This window comes from Bidens hawaiensis, unplaced genomic scaffold (assembly GCF_021521415.1).
Source record: "Bidens hawaiensis isolate Kalapana, Puna unplaced genomic scaffold, B.hawaiensis_p1.1 tig00002181_1, whole genome shotgun sequence".
NCBI classification, from domain to species: domain Eukaryota; kingdom Viridiplantae; phylum Streptophyta; class Magnoliopsida; order Asterales; family Asteraceae; genus Bidens; species Bidens hawaiensis.
Window position 1 is genome coordinate 1741856 of NW_027491116.1, and position 22182 is coordinate 1764037.

The following is a 22182-nucleotide window of genomic DNA, read 5'->3' on the forward strand; positions in this document are numbered from 1 at the left end:
TAAAAGTAGTCAACATAGCATCACATCAACTATTATGCTAGTCACACTTTTGTCAATTTTACATATTATTTTAAACATTTTTTTAATCAATTTTACATATAGTTTTAAACAGACTAAAAAAGTTTAAAGTAACGATATTGGACTGATATATAAAAACAGGAAATTGTTTTGAATTTTCATAGTATTAACCTCAAAAAAGAAGTGAAATTGAAGTATATTTTCATGTCTAAAAAATCCAATATACCGCCCAAATGCTGAAATTCAAAAAACAGGAACTTAAAGGACAAAAATGGTACAGTAGGAAGGTGTAAGGGCATTTAAGATGCATCACATGCAACGCGATGAATGGGCCAAACATCAATCCCCTCAAATATCCAAAGAATTGAATTAATAATATTATTAAATCTCATTTATAAATGTAATTTAATATACATATTGGCCACCTTCTAATTTATTCTACTCTCTCTATCCAACCATGAATTCAGCCGTTTCTGAACCGGAGGATTGGCAAAGTCTGAGGGTGGTGGAAACCATTTATGAAGAAGATTCCGGTGAAGATTCTTGCACCACACCTTCTTCTGTCTCGTCTCCGCCGCCTACCTCCTCCCCTTCCGCCGCCTCTCTCCGGTCACGAGTTAGACTCTGGTAAGTTTTGCTAGTTCACTTGTCTTTTTAATTTGGTTTCATTTTTCTGATGTTCAAATTGAATTAATTAGTATTGTTTTAGGGATTTTTATAAGTAGTTAATTTATGATATCAAATGTTATGTTTATTTTAAGGAATTACATATAGTTTATTTTAACGTGTTTCATCTTATGTTTTAGGTCTCTTAATAATGAAGTTGAAACCAATGTGATGATACATGTTCAAGGTTCAAGCTTCCGTTTGCACAAGGTATGTCTAATTCTAGAAATGACAAATCTTCTACTTTTTAATCTTTAAAATTATAATTGAAATTGGTGACTGAAATCTGAAAATTTTGTGAAGTAAGAGAGTTTGTTTTTACCCTTAAATAAAATTGATGAAACTTCAAACATTCACAGAGAAATCAAATTTCAAAAGGTTTTTGTAGAGAATTAAAAAAAAAAAAATCATAATACAATCAAGTGGCATTAAACAAGAATTTGAAATAAGGTACAGTTTTCCGTTTTCCTCATGTTATATCTGCTAAACATTTGTTTGAATTGGTTATTTCTGATTAATTAAAAAATAAAATATAAATAATAAATAAGCTTAATTATTTACCATAGGAAACTGAAAAGATATATACAAATTAATTGCTACAACAATGAGACATTTACGTTTTGCCATTCTCATTCAAAATTAAATGCCCATAATTATTAATCAACCAACCAACACGTAACCTTCACATTCATTACACTGCACACAAAGTCGATGCCAACATTAACCAAAAGTACAATTAAATTTTGCGTTTCACTTTCACCTAGGATCCCTTGGCACAATGCAGCAGATACCTCAAACGACAGTTAACAGAATCACCCGAGGTCACCATCTCACCGCCGTTAAAGATAACGCCACACACATTCACCCTAGTCGCCGACCACTGTTACGGCGGCCACCTTTTCATTACTCCCTTCAACGTGGCATCTCTGTTACTAGCAGCTGATTTACTTGAAATGAACGATGAGTCCAAAGTTGTTGAGAATCTACGGCAAAAGACTGAGGCGTATTTTTGTCGGACGGTGGCGGTGGACCGGGATTATGCTGGGGTGGTTTTGAAGTCTTGCATGGGGTTGTTGCCGGAAGTGGAGACGAGAACTGGTGTTGTGAGTAGGTGTATTGAGGTTATGAAGTTCAATTGTGACGGTGCCGGAGACGTGTTGAGCTGGTTTGACGGGGTTCAGGAGCTTTCGGGTGAGGAGTTTCGGTTGTTGGTTGATGCTCTGCACCGGAGGTTGAATGGTACTCATGATTTGCTTTATAGAATCATTGACTTCTATTTCAAGGTGAGTATCTAATTAATTAACGAGTAAAAGTTGGGTTTGAATTCGTTTTAGAACCAAAATTTTAAATATTTGGTGGTTGTGTTTTGGAAATTTGTTCTCCTTTTGGTCGTTACAATGGTTCGGTTTGATGATTTCGTGATATAAAGTTAAGTGTTGAAAAAATGGAAAATCTTAGACCGATTTTCTTTCACACAGTAATAACTGACTTTTAAAGCCCAGGCTAAATTTTAGTTGGCGTTTAAAAGTTTAACAGGGTCTACGAAATTAATCAATCAAATCAATACACGCTCAAAATTGATCGAGGCAAAGCTCCATCCGGTGTCTAGAAGAGGAGGCTAAATTTTAGTCAACGAGGAAAACTTAAAAGGCTTAGCTGACACTCAACATGTGCATTGATTTGATTGTCTTAAAAGGATTGTTTGAGGTTCTTCGTTTTACCTCCTTATAACTTATCAATAATTTAATAAGTTATAAAATTGCAAATTATGAAACTTTTCCTCTAATAATATAAGCAATCTCAAACACTTTATTACTCTTAAAAAGTTAATAAGTTATAAGTGGTGAAAATAAGCATTCCCAAACACCCCCTAAATATGTTTAGTGTGCCAACTAATTTTTAGTATTCTCCGCATTGGTACTTTGGTGTTGCCTGATAGTACGTTGTTTTAGTTTGGCACATAAAATATATATTTTTTTATAACATTTGGTTATAATAATAGTGTTTGATTTTCACAAATTCGGTTGTTTTTGTTAGTTATTCGATTTCATGCATGCATCAAATGAAACAACATTTCTATTCAACAGGCAGAAGGTGGGAAGATAAGTGAAGAACAAGGAAGCAAAATCTGCAACTACATCGACTGTTCAAATCTATCTTCACAAATGCTAATGCATGCAGTTCAGAACCACAGAATGCCATTAAGATTCGTGGTTCAAGCCATGTTCGTCGAGCAACTCAACACTCGTCGTTCCGTTTTCTCTGCCGCTCAAACCCCAAATAAAACCCAAATCAAACAACCCGCCACTGCCCCTGCCACTGCGAACGCCTCCGTCACACTCGGTGCAATCCTCCAACGTGACGCCGCGCTTCGCCAGGTGGCACACCTGAGAGATACCATGGATTTCACGAGTTCTCGGATTCAAAGCCTGGAAGACGAGATTCACGGCTTGAAGAAGATTCTGACTAAAGCGGATACGGGTCAAGTTACGGATCGGGTTAAGTCCGAGAGTTTTCGGTTTAGTTCCGAGAGGATGGTTGAAAGAGGGCAAAGAGGATCGGTTTCTTCCGGTAGTTTGCGGACCATGGATATGGGAAACGGGTCGGACCATTCGGGCGATCAAGCGAGTCTGAGAGGGTTCGGGAAGCGGGTCATGAGTGGGTTAAAAAGTGCATTTCATAAATCAGGTTTGGGTCGTAGTCGGGGTGAGGTTAAATTGGAAAGAGTGACTAATTAGCCGTTTGCCTTTTAAACACCTAAATGTTGAGTGATGAGTCCCGATAAGTAAAAGAAGTTTTCCTATAACAAAAATCATTTTTGTGTATTAATTTTTGTATCCATTGACCATTTTATGTATGAGGTTGCTTGTCAGATTTATATAATATACTAAAAAATAATAGTAATATTAAAGATTAATTAAAAGAATGACGGGGACTGGTGGTCCATGAAGACTGGTGGTGGCAGATGATGGTGATTAAAAGGATAATTTTAAATATTAACAGTTTTTAATGTATAGGTGGTCGAATAATAGAATAAGGGAAAATTCTTCTCATTTTAAGAGAAGTTTTAAATATGTATCTTCAAAATTCAAATTTCTTCTTAGTAACTTGTAATCGTCTTTATGTTAGAAATTCGAGACGATATTTTATTAACTCATCGTCTTCTCATCATGTTAATTAGCTCAAAACCTGACGTCTTCTTGCCATGTTAGCTTAAAACCCATTGTCTCACCGTCATGCTAGCTCAAAACTTTTCGTTTCCTCACCATGTTAGCTAAAATTTTTTTACCTTATTTTTACTAAAAACATGGAACCTAAACTAATTTAAAAAATTGCTATTTTTTTAAAATTTTATTAGCTTTTAAATTCTTGCATATTGGATAATAATACAATTAAGAAAACTTATGTATACCATCAAAATCATTTTATGTGTACCTTGCTTATATATAAGATTTTAAATAAGAAGATTTATTAAATTTAATTTTTAAGCTAGCATGGCGGGAATGTGATGAGTTTTGAGCTAATATAACGGGGAGACAACGAGTTTTGAGCTACCATGATGGTGGGACGACTAGTTTTGAGCTAATATGGAGAGGAGGCGATGAGTTAAGAAACATGTCGTCTCGAACTCCTAACATAGAAGTGACGACGTGTTAATAAAAGGACAAATATAGAATTTAAAATTTTGAGGTAGAATCTATCTCTAAAAAAACATTTTAGAAATTTTCTATAGAATGAATGAGTTAAGATGGATTACACTAATCCGACCAATATTTTTAATTTTATTTTACACGGTTATATAAGTAGCGGTCAATCAAAATGTATATTTTAAAATTTTATTATGAATATAAAAACATTTTAGTCAATTACTTGTCATCTTAATGACATTAAATTATATATTCATTTTTGATGCCTTTTGTGAATGGATACTAGTGAAAAGAAGAAAAATAATAGACAATTGCTATTAAATCGAATAGATAAAATAGAGGAGTTAGTTATATATCCTTCACTTTGTGGCCAGTTGTAGAATAATCTTATTTGTGTCATTTTTAGATGAATATTGGTAATGAAGGATTTGAGTTAGGTCTTCTGTAAATGTTGTCAGGTCGAACCATAAGCGTACCCGGGTTTTTGTCCCACCACGTGTTACATCAAAAAGTTATGCTCTTGTTGTGGCACAACGATTGTCAAGTGGCAGTCGACGACATGGTTTCCTGGGGGAACCCCCAAGCCAAACTCTGAAGCCAGTAGGGTCCTGATTGAGACAACATAGTCTGGTCTGAGTGGCGCATCAGGACTCTCTAAATTCAGAAAGTACGATAACCTAAATACAAGAAAGTCATCATTGTAAAGAGAGCTATACAGGGTTTTTTTAGTAAGTTAATGGGTTTTTAAATAATTGTGGGTTTTTAGTTAAATTATAGTGTTAAAACGAAAATTCATTATAATCTGGTCTTTTTTTGTTCATTTATTAGTTGCTTCTTAATAGTAACTAAGTGAATACACGGAGTAGGGTCGTTTAAACCGCTCGTCGCTCGAACTTGTTTGGAAATTGCTTGGAAAATGTTCGCTCATTTTTCTGCTCGGTTGTAAATGAGCTGCTCTGCTCGTCTCGGTTTGTAAGCGAGCCAAGCAATAAGCAAAGGTCTACTCGATTCGGTTCGATTTTACTTTATTTTATATATAAGTATATATGAACAAATATATAAATATACATAGACTACACATATAAAATATGAGTATACAATTTTTTAAACCCTTTTAAATTTTTTATGTTCCTTCAATTTTATAGTTTCATTAGTACGATTCAAGTTTTCAGAATATTAGAAGTTTGCTTACATGTTCATTATATCTCACTACAAACTTGTTTTTCTTCAAAAAATTTACAACCTATTACACATTTAATTTGTCTAAAAACTACTAATTTGTTTACAAAATATATTATTTGCAGCATTCAAACTTGTTTCTTATTGAAAATTTTAGAGTGAAAAAGAAATAAATAATGCTCGATATCGCTTGATGTTCGATCGAAAAAATGCTCGATTTGATTTTGGCTCGCTTTGATTTTCGCTCGGTTCGAATTTCAGCCGTTCGGTTCGGTTGTAAACGAGCCAAGCAACGAGCAAGCCTTCGCTCACTTCGGCTCGGCTCGGCTCATGAACAGCCCTAACGCTGACTAAGCATCAACTAATCTATGTTTTTGTTTCACTAGAGAACCACATGACTAGATCCATCAACGACTATTCTTTCAAAATATGAGCCAGCATAACTATTACTTGATTGTCACGTATAACTAATAATTGGTATGCTCTTGCTAAGTGGTCACAAATCATAACCAACACACACACACCCCGTAATGCACCTGAACCTAGTCTAGAGTGCTAATGACGCGGTCGCTCGCACTTTAATGCACATTTATTATTATTGTTTGGATATCTCCTAGTAAGGGCACTCGCTATAGGGTGTATCAAGACACAAATGAAACGCTAGTTAAGTACTAATACTAAGTATTAAGACAATAAGACACAAAGGGGGTAAACGTTGCATAGGTGATGTTAACTTCGTAAAAAAGATACCAGATTTACCAGGTCGTTGTCATCATCTTGTCTATAAGAAAATAAATGCTTTGAAACAAAAATGAAACACAAGAAACAAATCACAATGATGTGAAAGATACTTGCAATGAATCCACGTGCTCATACTTAGGATGACTAACCCAAACTGTAGTTGCATTTAAGTTGACACGGATAACAAAAATATTACTTTCATTGTCTATACGCTGTCTTACTAACTCATGGTTCTCATGCTACCAATTATTCCTAGAATAAATTCAAACTCTACTATATATCAATAATGTTATGTCACATGCATACAAGTAAAACAAATAAGGTTGTCTAGTAATGTCCCGTTAACCTAAACCATTAAGTATCCGAACAGGGCCAGCTCAATAGTGTTGTTGCATCAAGCTAGGACTATAGGGCCCAAAAATACGAAGGCCTCAACTTCTTAAAAAAAATTGTATCTCAGGTTTTGGACGTTTTGATGAAGGAAGGATGAGGCATGATAGATAACGAAGTGGCAATCTTGGAACACTCTAGGCACGCATTTTAAGGAAATTGACGGAATGGTACGATGAATCAATTAATCACATTCATGCTAGAATTTTAATTGTTTTGACTCAATTTGTTGATATGAGAATTGAGATTTCATGGCTATCGCCTATGATGTAAGTCAAATGTCTCTATTAATTTGGCTCGATTTTTGGATATGAGAATTGAGATTTCACGTAATTGGTATGGATGTGTATTTGAATCACTCAATTGTTACTTTTACTTCCAATTCGCAGGTTTTGCGTGAGTGGTGGCTGTGTCTATTTCACACAAAGTTTGTAAATTGTGACTATGCACCAGCTGTGACAATTCAGTGTGATTTGCTAGTCAACTGACTGGCTGAGGTTCTTAATTGATTTATGTCTTTTATCTTATGAATTATTTGGCAATTTATAATCTGCACTAATATTTGCCTAATTCTTGCCTAGTTTTTAATCTTTTAGAATCATTCAATTTGTTATATTTTGCTACTTGATTATCGAGGTTATTTGCTTTCAAATTACATTGTTATTTGATACTTGTTTGAACATCTCGACATCGACTTACGAGTCTGGTTATGGAAAAAAAAACTAAAAGGGAGGCTTTAATTGGATCACCAAAAGGATGTATTTTTAACTCTGCCAACAATAAAGGTGTTAGTTTATTATTGTCGGTCCCAAACACTGGTAACGGATGAAGGTTTATATTAAAAAGGTTTTGAAAATGCCTCCAACTTTTTAGTTAGCTTGAGACCTCAGAGGCTTCATGTTGCTAACCACGGCAAACTTGGTAATTTACAGTATGATAGATTGATTAACATCCAAAGGCATCATGTATGCTATTATTTATATAAATACTAGATTTTATCCCCCGTATTACGGGGGTTGTTTTACATTATTTATTTTTAATATTTATATATGTATATTTGGATTTTAATTTTATTTATTGTAAGAAAGTTAATAATTAATATACTTGAGGTTTGACGATGAAATGGCTTTACAAATAAATGATAAGTTATAATCCGATTTAAAAGTTATCTGGGTTTGGTGATGCCCATTACCCGTTTATTTTCTTTATTATAAAATTGTTTCTTAATTTTAAATAATATATTTTTTTATAAATAAAATAGGATATTAATTTTAGTATATCTCTATTTTATAAGATTTTCATATCAAATATTTGATTGGATTAATTCTTAATAGGAAAATTGGCTTTTATTGGTCCCAACTTTTTCATTTTTGCCGGCGCTGGTCCCAACTTTCATTTTGGCTGGCAACGGTCCCAACTTTAAAATTCGTTTCTTCCACCAGTCCGCGACTGACGGAGCACTAACTCCGTTATGTTTTTGCTTACGTGTCAATCTGAGTTGTCAAAAATATCTTACGTGGCAGCCACCGTGGATTATTGTATATAATAATACATGTTCATCCAAAATTCTGCAAACCCTAGAAATCCAATTGATTAATCCAATCCATGTTTGTTAAAATTAAGTTAGGGTTTTTGATTAATGGATTAAAATGATTCAAAACCATGTTTTAATTACCTCGAATGATGCCGGGAAAGGGGTGAACGAAGTTGGCCGAAGCTCCGAGTTTGGAGGAAGGATTACGGGGTTAAAGAGGATATATCAGTGAGATTTGAGAGGATGAGCAAGTTTAGCTTGGTGTGTGGGTCCTATTTATACTAGTAATTGCGATGAAATTCATTAATCATTGTTAATTGCTTATGGCCGATTTTCCGGTGAAGGTTACGGGAATTAGTTCGACGGTTAAGGCGTTAAAATATAATTAGAATGTTAATTATTGTTGTTTATTGCCGTCTAACTACGTTATTCTAAATTAACGGGTCAAGAACGGCTGAAATGGGAATGTTTTTCGGTGGTCGGAGCCTCACGCCGTTGCCGGCGGCGGCTAGCCGGGAATACGGGCTACAGGGGGGTTGGGTTATTTCTATTAATTTAATATATTTCAAATTTATAATTTTAGTTTAGACCCTAAAGTTTGAGGTTATATTAAGTATAAACCAAAAACATAACGGAGTTAGTGCTCCGTCAGTCGCGGACTGGTGGAAGAAACGAATGTTAAAGTTGGGACCGTTGCTAGCCAAAATGAAAGTTGGGACCACCGCCGGCAAAAATGAAAAAGTTGGGACCAATAAAAACCAATTTTCCTTCTTAATATAATAAGATTTTATAACCCGTTTAAGAGCTATCTAGGTTTGGTGAGACTTTTACCTGTGAATTCGGGTTAAATGCGTGAGAAGCCTTCATTTACAAATAAAGCAATATGATGGCTTGAGAGAATGGTTGTTTTACATTTTTCGTTTTTAATATTTATTTTTTGGATTTTAATTTTTTTATTTTAAGAAAGTTAATAATATACTTAGGGTTTGATAATGAAAAGGTTTCATAAATAAATGATATGCTACAACTCGTTTAAAAATTATCTGGATTTGGTAACCCATGACCAGCTTATGTTTTTTACTATAAAATTGTTTATTAATTATAAATAGTATCTTTTTCTTTTTAAATTGAATATTAAATTTTAGTATATCCCTATTTTATAGAATTTTCATTTAAAATAATTGGTAAGATTAATTTTTAATTTAATGAGATTTTATAACCCGTTTAACAGCTATCTGGTTTTGGTAAGATCCATACCCATGAATTTGGGTTAAATCAATGAGAGACCTCCATTTAAAAATCAAGCAATCTGGTGGCTTCCATAAAAGGGGGAGCGACCATATCGCGACACGTAGGATTTTAGGGTTTTTGTTTATATATATTATAGATAAACTGAATAAACTATTATTCCTAGTTAATTTGTCAAGTCACAAATATTATTCCTAGTTAATCATAATACTATCTTTATAAATCCTCGATGTAATCATTGTTGAACCATTAAGAATATGGAATTCCAACAAGTTTCTACCTGAAGGGATGATTTTCTTTTGCAATTCAAATTGTCTTTCTTAACACGCATTTCTCAGGGCTGCAGATATGTATACCAATAAACTCACATGATAAATTAACCCATGGTATCAGTTAAATAGGAGGACATGTTAACCAAACAGTACCAAACAGGAGCAACTACTATATGGTTGTGGTAGCGTTTATTCCCAAAATAGCCATTTTTGCCAAGCTTTTCCAATTATAGCTCAAGACTAAAACTAATTCTCAAAATAGCTAGATATTTCATCAGATCTGACGGAAACCATTCCCGATTCGACGGAATTTTTAGCCTATCCCGACGAGCCACGTATCATGCTTTTCAGTCGGAACCGACGTTTTAAGGTTCTGGCCGACCGATTAGCCGGACGAACCGTCGAAGGAAAAGATAGTCGGCTCCGACGGAAACAATGCTGGAACAGTCGGATCCGACTGCCTTTTACTCCGTCGGAATATAGTTTTTTTATTTTATTATTTTTTATTATAATATATTTTTGTATTCTTTATTATTTGCATATTTATTTTGTTGAGAAATTATTTTTTTTATAATTTTGCTTCGATTATTTGATGTTTAAAATTTATAACTTAAATAGAATGTTGTATAAAGTATCGTCTAACTTATAAAGAAAACATAAACGCTAGCATTTCATTGATAAAAACTTGCAAGGACATTACATTTTATCGATAACATAGACATTACATTTCAAAAGAAACAATACTATTACTTCTTGGAATAAGACCGAACACCATCAGTTGAATTCCAGTTTTGATGAAGTCTCAAACGTTCTTTTGAGCATGCAATTTGTTGACCGGTGTATTCGAAATCCACCAAGTAATTGGATACATCTCTGCCAATAATTTTACCAACCCACCACCCGTCGTTGTCATACGCATCCACCTCATCCTCGTTACTGAAATCGTTGTCAATAACCTATATATCCAGTGGCACCGGACGAATGTTGTCAATCTGTATATATTAAAAAAAAATTAATTTGTCAACAAAATAAATATGCAAATAAATAAACAATACAAAATATATTATAAAAAAATAAAAACAACTATATTTCGACGGAGTAAAAGACAGTCGGATCCGACTGTTCAGACATTGTTTCCGTCGATGGTTCGTCCGGCTACTCGGTAGGCCAAAACCTTAAAACGTCGGTTCCGACGGAAAAGCATGATACGTGGCGCGTCAGGATAGGCTAAAAATTTCATCGAATCAAGAATGGTTTCCGACGGAATAGTCTGGCTATTTTGGGAATTAGTTTTGGTCTTGGGCTATAATTGGAAAAGCTTGATCAAAGATGGTTATTTTAAGAATTTTCCCTATTATATAATAATGTATATAAATTTATACATCTTTTCACAACTAAAATATCTCCATATAAGCGTAAAATCAGCATTATATTAGAATAAATAACCAACAATGTTTATAATTTCTATATATAGGTAAATATAACCCTAAGGAATAAAACGAGTTGATATACAAAGAAAAATGAAGAAAACTGTGAAAATAACTCAACACACCTCATGGTGAATCAATGCATGGTCATGTCAAGAACATATGAAGAAAAAGACAAAATTCAGGAAGTCACAACATGGCCATGTTAACCTCAAAACACCCCATGTTGAAAGTACAAAAGGAAAAGACAAAATAGAATGTTTTGAAGCTCAACATGGCCCATGTTCAACCAAAACACACCCATGTTGATAGTACAAGAGAAAAGACAAATTTGGACTCTTCTGAATCACCACAGCCGTACTTAGAGGTCAACACGGTTGTGTTCTCTCTCCTGCTGTACCATCTGACAACGAACATTAAATATAATAGAACAAAGTGATCAACACGGCCGTGCCTAACTCAACATGGGCCATGTTGAGCCCCCAGCTCAGCCTATAAATTGAATGCTCATCTTCCACATTCAACACATCTTCAATACATTAAATCCACTTCACCCACCTCCTTTCGCCACCATTAATAAGGGAATTATCCATCCATCCACCCTTTGAAGATCAAGGAGATTAAGCTCTTGGAAGAAGTCATTAGCATCAAAGATTAGTCATCCAATTTGGTTAGATTGTTCTAATTTGATCATGTTTATATCTATTACTTTGATGTATAACATTATGCTTACTATTGGCTAAACTTTCATAGTATCATCTTGGTTTATAATGAATCTTAATTAAAGTTTAATAATATTGGTTAAACATGTGATTGGTTTATAAAAAGTAAAGGTTATGTTGTAATTATCACTTGATGAGGAATGTTAAAATACTCTTAAAATTTACACCAATTGCCAAGCTTGACGATAAGTTAGGGAACTGCCACTCTTGTGAGGCCTTGGTTAATAAAGATATGAACCTTAGACATGAAGTGCTAAGCTTGACGATAAGCCGAGAAATTACCACTCTTGTGAGGCGTTGATTGATAAACTATAAATCTTTAAAAGAGACACCAAGTACCAAGCTTGATGATAAGCTAGGGAACTGCTATTCTTGTAAGGACTTGGTTAACTAACATAAATCCTAATATGAACATGGACCAAATGAAGTATTAGTAGTAATAGATAATCTTAAAATGAGAATGTTGACAATGTATTGTTAATATTCATCCACTAAAATCGGGTAATTACTTGTCAAGTGAGTGTGCAACATAACCTATTTCAAATAACTCTTGGATGATTATTACATGAGTTCTATAATTGTCCAAGATTTGTGTGGGTTAATACTTGGTAATTCAAAGTTAATCCTTTACAACTTAACTAATCTTAATTGGTATTTTAAGTATAATACAAATGTTATTTTTACTAAATATCAAGGACAATTCACTTAATAATTTACGGGATTGTCTCATCTTTAAAGTAAGTTACCTTATAAATACTTAATATAAACCACTTGTTTACATAAAATGATGTTTTAGTGAAGGTCATGAAGTTATACATATCTCTTTCTTTAGTTATCATGGAATAACATGACCTAGAAATAAGGTGTTATTCCCACGTTAATCACCATAGCAAGCTTATATCACATGTTTACCAATTAATTGTTAAAACCAAGTTAAGAGGAGTTTTAACCAAGATGATACACTTTTATCCTTGATCATCTCTATAAAAATATAAAACCCCATAAATATTGTCTTTAATTTATGCTTTTAAATTTCTTTTAAAATTTACTTGTCAAACCAAAACTACTATGATGTTTACTTTCGGTTAAAATAAATACAACGATTTAGTAGTAAAAATCAAACAAGCGTGTCTGTGGATCGATACTTAGTTCTTACCGATACTATTCTTCATATACGATAGGTACACTAGCTTATTTGTGTGTGGTCTAGTTAAGATAACAATCATTTTTATAAATTTAAAACTCGACATTGTGTGAAATAAACCTTTTGAAAAACTTAACAACTTTTCATACAACTACTCTCACGTGCATCATATAACCTACTTGTTAAATTTCATAGTGTTATAGCCATTACTTGAACATGAAAAGTAATCGGGGACAACCTGTCACACCCCGACCAAAGGCGGATTATACATCGGGGCGCCACATATTGTTTCATTACCCGTGACACTATTGGGTGTCAATATTTATTAATACACATTTATCGCGCGCGCGCAGCGCAACACAAGATAACATAAATCAACAAAAATCATTATATAATAAAGCAAAGTATTCGATCAACATATACTTGTCTTGATACATTTTAATCTAGGTCCAAAATAAAAGAAAACTTCCTACGTGTCCTCAAGCTCCAAAACAGCTACTGCAAACCTGAACATGTGTTAAAATAAACGTCAAACACTTGCGTGTTGGTGAGAAATCAAGTTTAATGCAATACAGTAAATCTGTGCGCAACACGTGTATGTCTAGAGTTTAGCAAGGGTGTAATCAGATTGTGATCAAGCCTAAGATAGATCATAGCTCATAGTTCAATCCGTGCTCCCAATTGAGCACAAAAACGAGAAAACATACTGTGCAAGTGTAAACAAAGAAAAACCGTAAACGATAGGTCTCCCGTGTTCATCCAATGGATCCATGAAAACTTCGGAATAGGCCGAACAAAGCGGTTAATGATACACACATACAAATAACAGCCAAGTAAACATCCTCAACACATGGGATACTGCGCGACTAAAGTTCATAAACAGTTTAAGACTCTAAGTTTGTATGAACACATGAACATCCCAAAACATTAAAAATAAAAAGGGATTAGGTACGAGATAACTCACATGATAAACGGTGCGATGAAGATAAATAAAGCAAGAACCAAACAAGCAAAGTTAACCTATAAATAAGATTATCGGTTTAACGATTGGTTTTAGTGTCTTGATTATAACTAACCATAGGTAATATGCATCGATTTACTTAAACAAATTATAAACATTTACTAACCGAGATCTGGGCAGAAAAGAAGAGAGAAAAACAGAGGCAAGGAGAGCTGGAGTTATGTTGACGGCTGCGCTGCGAGGATCTTCAGCAGGGAGAAGGAGAAGAGATTAAGTGTCCGTGTGTGAAATGTTAAAGAAAATGGCTGGGTATAAATAGGCAAACCCTAGGGAACACAATCCCGGAAAAAGGGGAAAATATCTCACCAAATCTAAGCAAAAGATATGGCAGCAGGAAAAGGGGAAAAAGCTGTCAGGTTACTGTTCACAGCACATGGGATATGTCAGGCAAACACTGTTCAAGATAAGGAAAAGAAGATCTTAAAAGATATTGTCAGTCACCTCTTTCTGTCAACCAATAGGATTGACGCGCATGCTGCGCCGAAAGTAACTTTTCAGACACAAAGCAAGTTAGGTCAACAGTCCAAAAGATAAGATATCACCAAAGGTAAACGGCTGGATAAATCAAGATAAAAGACACAAGACTTAGCGCGAGAAAGCTGAGTGCGAGCGCGAAGGCACACACAGAAGGCTGACACAGACAAACCTTAGCGCGCTGCGGGAAGAACCACAAATCCTTAGCGCGTCGCGGAACGAACTGAAATCCTTAGCGCGTCGCGGGAAGAACATAAATCCTTAGCGCGTCGCGGGAAGAATTACAATTCTTAGCGCGCTGCGAGAACTACAAATCTACAGCGTGTCGCGGGAGGATCTACAATTCTTAGCGCGTCGCGCGGAGAAGTATCATTCTTAGCGCGCCGCGGGAAGAACTATAGTTCCTAGCGCGTAGCGCAGGAACAGTCAATCTTCACGCAGGCTTCCTTGTAAGGAGTTTAGCGCGTGGAGCTGCGCAGACATCCTTAGGCGGGAAGAGCCAAAGGACAAGCAAGGAGTTAAGAGAAAAAGGGGTTCAAGGCTCAAGGTTTAAACAAAGGGGGGGGGGGGATGGCGACAAGAGAAAAGAAGGCGGGACGGCGGAAAGAAAAGAGAAGAAGAGGAAGGAGAGGCGGAAGAAACATTTTAAAAATATATATATACATAAAGATTTATTAAAGGTTAGATTTATAAAGATTATAATTAATTTTTAAATCATAAAAAGAATCGGATTAGAAAACGGGTATCTGGGTCGGGTCGGATTCGGGCAGATGTTACACAACCTAGCTATCAAGCCAGGAAAGGAGCTAGCATTAGTTGTGACGATAGCATAATTGTAGATTTATCTCTATCATGCACCCATTAAAGTTTGAACCGATAGTTTTAAGAGAAATATCTTCATAATACCGTATCAAAAAGGTAGGGTTTGACATTCAAAGCTACCATTCTTTGTTTCCTGCATGCAATACAAGAAAGAATTACTCCTCGTTTCCTCCATTATGTGGTCACCACGATTATTACTAGTGATGGCATCTATCAATTTTGCACATGCCGAAACCATCTCAACCGTCTGTCTCATAGTTCTATGGACAAGCCTGCTCATAAGTTGGTGAGCAGGTGTAACAACTGACCTATCGTACCACCAATATTGTTCATTTTATCCTCGATAGATAGCCCGTCTAGAAACTCATTGATTTGTCTTTCGTTATCCTGGTAGAGACTTCCTAGGAGGTCATCCATCCTGGTACTATTCCTATATAAACACTTAACTGTAAAGTTTCATATGCTCCACAACCAACTAAGCCCAAACCGTGTTGATGATTTAAGAGACAATATATATCTTATGAATCAAGAATCTCTCATGTCTAAGACCAATGCGTAATTTGTCTATGGTGATACAATTGGTCTATTAACCTTCTCCGTATCGTTACAGTTGGGGAGGTCCGAGCCCAAGTAATTTATTATTTGTGCTAATGGGTGTAAGTGGTAATTAGGGTTTTGTTGGTTTTCTTGTTCACCTAATTTGGGTGAGTTTATAAATTATATGTTTACAAAGTTAGGGCTATTGATATGGGAAGAGTGATTGTAATAAAGGTTTTCAAGTCATATTTCCTTGATAGTAATAAAGGAGTTATCCATTATATTTATAATCTTGTGTGCTTTTTGTATATTTGTTTCAATTCTTGAACTCGGATGCAATTGTTGGCTCAATCGTAGTCTAGTTAAGAAAAAGGCCCAAGCTAAGAATTAACGGGTTAATTATAATTTTGTCGACCAAGTTAAGGTTTCATAAAAGAGAGAGGAGTTATGTGCTATTAAGGTTTCTAATTAATATTTCGTTTTGACAAATAAACTGGGAGTTGTATTTTCACTTTTTGTGTGTATTTTTGTTTCGTGTATATCAATTCGTTCTTGAATTGGCATCAAAGTGGTTAGGCTCTTGACCACCTATTTCAGGGATTAATCAAAATCGTGATGATAAATGAGGACCGATCAAGTGGGATCAAAAGTTCGTAGTATAATTCAAACCAAGCTTGAATGGCTTAATTGGACAACTTGTTCCATTAAGAAAAGTTGAAATCTTGGGATCATCTAAGGCTATTGATCAAAGCCGTGATCGAGACAGAATGAAGGCCGATCAAATTGGTGCACAAAAAAGTTGAAGAACACTTTTAAGAAACCAAAGAACTTGAGCAAGACATCAATCAAGAAGCTTGGAGATTAAGAACCGATTATCAAGAAGCTTATCCAGTTTTTAGCATCAAGCATTGATCAAGATCAATTCAAGAACCGACGATTGACTGATCAAAGTTATTTCAGCTTCATGTTAGAAGATGGAACAAGTTTGTTTAAAGAGTCAGCTAAAAAGGATCAAGTTAAAGGATATGTAGGAACTGCTATGTGATTAAGACCCACCTAATTCGAGTCAAAAATTAGGATTAATTGTTGGTGATTCTATTTCGAAGGGAAAGCCTAGTCACAAGTCAATGAGTTGAGGAGCTTATAAATATATGTTTATTAAGAGCATTCTCAACAGATCCTCTATATAATTGTGAATGGGTTCTCTATATTATATAGACTAGTTGTGAGTGGAGGAGATAGATAAAATTTTGTTTATGAGTAAATTTGGAGAAACACTGTTCACCCTCTATAACTTTTTAATGTTTTTTGAAAGTGATTGCGAGTACATGAGAAAGAAAAGGTAATGATAAAAGTATAAAAAAATATTAGTTAATTGAAAAGAATGGAGAAAATATAGCGTTTTTTTAGTGTAATTATAGAGATAGAGATAGAGATGCTACTGGAGCCCGTCCTCCATCACCATCTTTGTAATTACACTAAAACATTACATTTCTCTCTCAGATTAATTAAATAATATATTTTTATTCTTTTATCATTTGAGGTTCTCTCTCCTCTACTTACAACCAATTTCAACAAATATTAACAAAAATAAATATAGGCAAATAACATTTTCCCAAATTTACAAATGATCACTAACTTTTCTCTCTCCTTCATTTACAATCACTTTTAACCCTATTCGATAATTTACAAAAGCCTTTCACAAAAATTAAGGGGATGGGTTGTGCATGCTCTAAGGTAAGGGTTATTGATATGAGAAGAGAGGTTGTAGTAAAAGTTTTGACTTGTATTTCCTTCATAATAATATTTGGAGTCGGACGTCTAGTATATTCTTTTTGTGTTTTTTTTCTCGTATTATCAATTCAATACTTGATTTATCTTACCAAAAACGTGTGCCACCCAAAACTATCTCGAAAATCTTCATTTCTTATTGGGTGAACCTTGCTTGACAACACATCCACAACCTCAACATTTTCTTCTCAGCTACTTCCAACTTTTACTCTTATGATGAGCCGACCATCAATATCGTATAACATACTGCGATGAACTATCACTACGTATAATTTTCTCTCTAATCTTGTTGGAACCTCTTGTCATACAAAACTTAAAACTTTTATCGATGTTCACTTGTCTTAACCTACTTGATAGCGGTGAACTACATCAATGTTAATCTTTCAAATAATAAATTAATTTTCATCGAAATATTAAAAGAATTAATTTCGAGGAAGAGAATTCGATATAAATATATTTTTTTAACGACCAACTAACAGAGAATTGTCTAGGTACTCCGTACGGGGTGACCTAATGGCAAAAGGCTACTGTCAGCTGGCCTAATCCAGCCGTATGGAGCCCTTAATCGCCTCCAAGTTATCTCCAGTTCTAGAGAAAACTCACCTGTCTTGTAGGCCCATTGGTGGTAAAACTCGAACACCCTCAGGATCGAACTGGAGATCATTAAGTTCGCAATCTTCCTTCATTAAGCCATCCGTACCTCATTCAAAATGTTATTTGTGGGGATTGAACATGAATTTTCATTAAAAAACCTATACTTCCTATCATTACATCACATTGGAATGAAAGGATTGATATAAAACTATTAACCATGTGTGCTTTTTTTTTTGTGATAAATGAAAAGAAAGTTATAAATAAAGATGAGCCAAACCTCCAACAAAAAGAAAGCAGCCTCGGTCCGAGGTGAGGTCCTGTTGGATGCCACAATCCAAAAGGCTATAGTGAGACCGTCATCCACTCGCATCCATCGATAACAAATTAACCGCGATCAAGATCAAGATCAATTCACTGAGTTTCCGAATTCCCAATTTCAATATCACGGTAATTGAATCCCTTGATTTCGCTTCAATACTTGTTTGATTCCGTACAGATATGCTGCTGACAACAACAACAAAGGGCAACAATAATCGTTGAATAAGACAGACAAACATATACATACAGGAATCGATTTGAATCAACAGATCCCCCTTTTAATTATCATTCATATCATTATGGGCACATGGGAAGTTTTTATGGCTTGGCTTCGAAGGTACCTATTCATTCGATCCCCATTTCCTTTTCTTTTTTATTGGATTTTGCTTAACATGATAATTGAATTAACAAGTTTCCATTTTGTCAAATTAGGATCTTTCTCTTGTTTATCATGGATGTCATTATGCGAAACAAATTTTATATTTTTGATCTTAGGATTTGACAAAACAATGTCAATAATATTGAAATCACATGTTATGTAATTATGTTACAGCCTCTTTTTCAAGCAAGAAATGGAGCTTTCGTTGATCGGCCTTCAGAATGCTGGCAAAACTTCACTTGTTAATGTTGTTGCTGTAAGTATATCTATTGATTTAAATCTGACAAATTTAGCTTTTTTTCAAATTCATCTTCTAACATGATCAAAACCGTCTTTTGTTTGTAGACCGGGGGATATAGTGAAGACATGATCCCGACAGTGAGTTCTTTTTTAAACTCTACATGTTACATATTTGCATATTACAAACCTTTTTTCTTTTCTTGCTTTTAGGTGGGATTCAACATGCGAAAAGTAACTAAAGGAAATGTGACGATAAAGCTATGGGATCTTGGCGGTCAACCCCGGTTTCGCAGCATGTGGGAGCGATACTGTCGTGCGGTTTCCGCCATCGTGTACGCAAGTTTAACCAAAACGCATTTTTGGGAAACGTTGACTTCTGATTTTGACTTTCTTTATTTCGTTTTGGTGCAGTTATGTTGTGGATGCTGCAGATCATGATAACTTGAGCATCTCAAAGGGTGAACTTCATGATTTGCTGAGTAAGCCCGCATTGACCGGTATTCCATTGCTCGTTTTGGGTAACAAAATTGATAAGCCGGGTGCACTTTCTAAACAAGCTTTGACCGATCAAATGTAAGGCCATTTCGTTCATAATTACTTTTTGTATGATTTTTTATCATCTTAATTGCATACATGTAATTTTTCAAGCCACAGAGACCATTGTAGTAATTAACTATAAAGTTTATAATGTGTTTTGTTGCTGATATGGTGTGCAGGGGTTTGAAGTCTATCACGGATAGAGAAGTGTGTTGCTTCATGATCTCGTGCAAGAACTCAACAAACATCGATTCAGTCATTGATTGGCTTGTGAAGCATTCAAAATCAAAAAGTTAAGTGCATGTTTGCCATTTTCGTGTGCTTGTTTTTTGTGTCGAGTTTGTCAAACTTAATGAAGACTATATGGCTGTTTTGAGTGAATCTTGCATATCGCTGTCGTATGGTATATACCTTTAAATCTTTATTATAATTGTTTTGTCTCATGCTTTCTTTCTGATTGTTGTGTTGTATGTTCTTTTTGGTTCGGCTGTTATTATGTTGTTAAGAAATTAACATAAACTTGGTATGCATGTTTTTAATACTTCACTCATCAGCTTTATCATAGAAATCTGAAACATGGTGCAACAATGATGTCTGTAATGGATCTAACATAAGGAGTTGTTAATGCTAAAGTTGTGTTGAAATGGGAAATTATGAAAATGGGTGGAAACTTGTCCCACACAGTAATAGTGTAAGAACATTGGACTGTTGTAGTAGTACTAATCTAATGGATCTAGGGACATAAGGAATAACCTAGTGGGAATAGTGGGCATTGGGCAATGAGCATTTTGATGGCGTCACTGAGAGTCACACTTAAGTGTCGTATTATAATTGTTAAGGTTGGTTTGCCATTAGCAACAACTTGCTGTTGTGACTTGTGAGCGCAACAAGAACTTCCCGCAACTCAATTACCATTCATGGTCTTGCAATTTACCCCATAATAACGTTAACAATCGCATCCAGTAAATCCCATCAATAACAATTCACTACGTAACTTATCATTAAACCGAGTAAATTGTTTGATAGAAATTAGAAAGCATTGTTCAATACTTCAATATGTGACATTATGAACGGTACATGTTTTTAATATAAATTTTTAATGAATAAATATATAATTGTTAAGAATTTCAATCAGATGAACTTTAAGTATTAATTTTCATGTTTGTGAAATGTGAATGTTACTTCATCACCATTATTCCATTGGAAACCAAACCAACAGTACAAACTACAAAGGCAAATCGAGCACATAAACACTCAAAAACAAACACAAATATACAAAAAAGAAAAAAAGAACAACTTTAGATCTCTGAAATCGAATATTAAGTGAATTTGACTCATATAAATATTCTTTTTATTTAATTAGTTTATATTAATTACATATTCTACCATTCTACCAAGTTGCACGCCTCTTCCAATCACCGGGAAATGTATCATTCTTACCATTATACCAGAATCCATCCGGCTTAACTAACCAGTAACATCTTTGAATACGAAAAATGTCTCCGTCAAAACAACTATGTGAAATGTGATAATTAAAAAGACTAACAGAAGCATGCTTTGATCCCCACCAAAATTCACCTAAATAGTAGGTACCAAGTTTTACCCCAATCCTCCAATCAAACTCTTCATTGAAAGCTAATGTATGATTTCCTAGATCTTCATTACCTTTTTGACCAGTAACATGAACTACAATATTTTCTTGAATGCCGTTTGTGACATATATTCTTAATTTATAAGCGGTGTTTGGGTTCGAAGCATTGCAAAATGATAGAATTGTGAGGATAACAACTCCATAAAACATCAAATTCATGTTTCTTTTATATTGATAGAGTATTGTGCATTTTACGTTTTTTGTACACTATAAAATAAACATTTATAGGCATATATAATAAGATTTCGTAATCTTATTGCTAGTCTATAATACTTTTAGTAATGTTATTGCTGTTGTATTATGTATGTTATTACGATAATGGTCCAATGTAGGTATGTAACTATCAATATTGTAAGTTTTCGTAATCTTATTGTTATACAATAAACATTATAGGCATATATAATTAGTTTTCGTAATCTTATTGCTGGCCTATAATAAGTTTTCGTAATGTTTGTTTAGTGCCTTAATATATACCTTATTTTAAATGTTCGTCAAATTCTTAAACATATGCTACATATCTATCAGTAGGTATTTTATTTTAATGACAATTTGTTTGAAAGTTTAACCGATTCAAGATTAGGGTTTGTGTTAGATTTAGTGTTTTGTTATGTTAGATCTGATTTCAAAATTTTAACGGGATATTGGTTTTCTCATAAATCTTTCAGAAAAATATTCATGACAAAGCTTCCGGACGAAGATATCATAGGTATGTTTATGAAAGGGGAGACGTTGACTTCTATTTGGTGAACATGGTAGTAAACTGAACCTGGTGTTGACACAATAGCAAACTAGGTTAGTAACCCGTGTAATACACGGGCTGAATAAAGAAT

The 22182-nt window shown here is 34.4% G+C and overlaps 2 protein-coding genes across 2 annotated transcripts; both read left to right on the forward strand.

Moving 5' to 3' along the window:
* The first annotated feature begins 475 nt into the window (after positions 1–475).
* LOC143609020 (BTB/POZ domain-containing protein At3g49900-like) lies at positions 476–3422 on the forward strand. The gene is made up of 4 exons (XM_077083898.1): positions 476–645; positions 825–894; positions 1449–1967; positions 2772–3422. Exons 1-4 carry the CDS (start codon positions 476–478, stop codon positions 3420–3422), a joined length of 1410 nt encoding a protein of 469 aa, XP_076940013.1.
* Positions 3423–18776: 15354 nt separating this feature from the next.
* On the forward strand, positions 18777–20106 carry LOC143609028 (ADP-ribosylation factor-like protein 8a). The gene is made up of 6 exons (XM_077083903.1): positions 18777–18882; positions 19099–19180; positions 19270–19302; positions 19375–19496; positions 19576–19737; positions 19881–20106. The coding sequence occupies exons 1-6, from the start codon at positions 18845–18847 to the stop codon at positions 19996–19998; spliced, it is 555 nt and encodes a 184-aa protein (XP_076940018.1). The 5' UTR covers positions 18777–18844; the 3' UTR covers positions 19999–20106.
* Positions 20107–22182: the final 2076 nt, after the last annotated feature.

Bases quoted from the DNA above. Each gene is read 5' to 3' on its own strand.
- LOC143609020 (XM_077083898.1), top strand. From the start codon at position 476: ATGAATTCAGCCGTTTCTGAACCGGAGGATTGGCAAAGTCTGAGGGTG. The intron at 646-824 runs GTAAGTTTTGCT...CTTATGTTTTAG, and splicing joins CGGTCACGAGTTAGACTCTG to GTCTCTTAATAATGAAGTTG. The intron at 895-1,448 runs GTATGTCTAATT...ACTTTCACCTAG, and splicing joins CAAGCTTCCGTTTGCACAAG to GATCCCTTGGCACAATGCAG.
- LOC143609028 (XM_077083903.1), top strand. From the start codon at position 18,845: ATGGGCACATGGGAAGTTTTTATGGCTTGGCTTCGAAG. The intron at 18,883-19,098 runs GTACCTATTCAT...ATTATGTTACAG, and splicing joins TTTATGGCTTGGCTTCGAAG to CCTCTTTTTCAAGCAAGAAA. The intron at 19,738-19,880 runs GTAAGGCCATTT...TATGGTGTGCAG, and splicing joins CAAGCTTTGACCGATCAAAT to GGGTTTGAAGTCTATCACGG.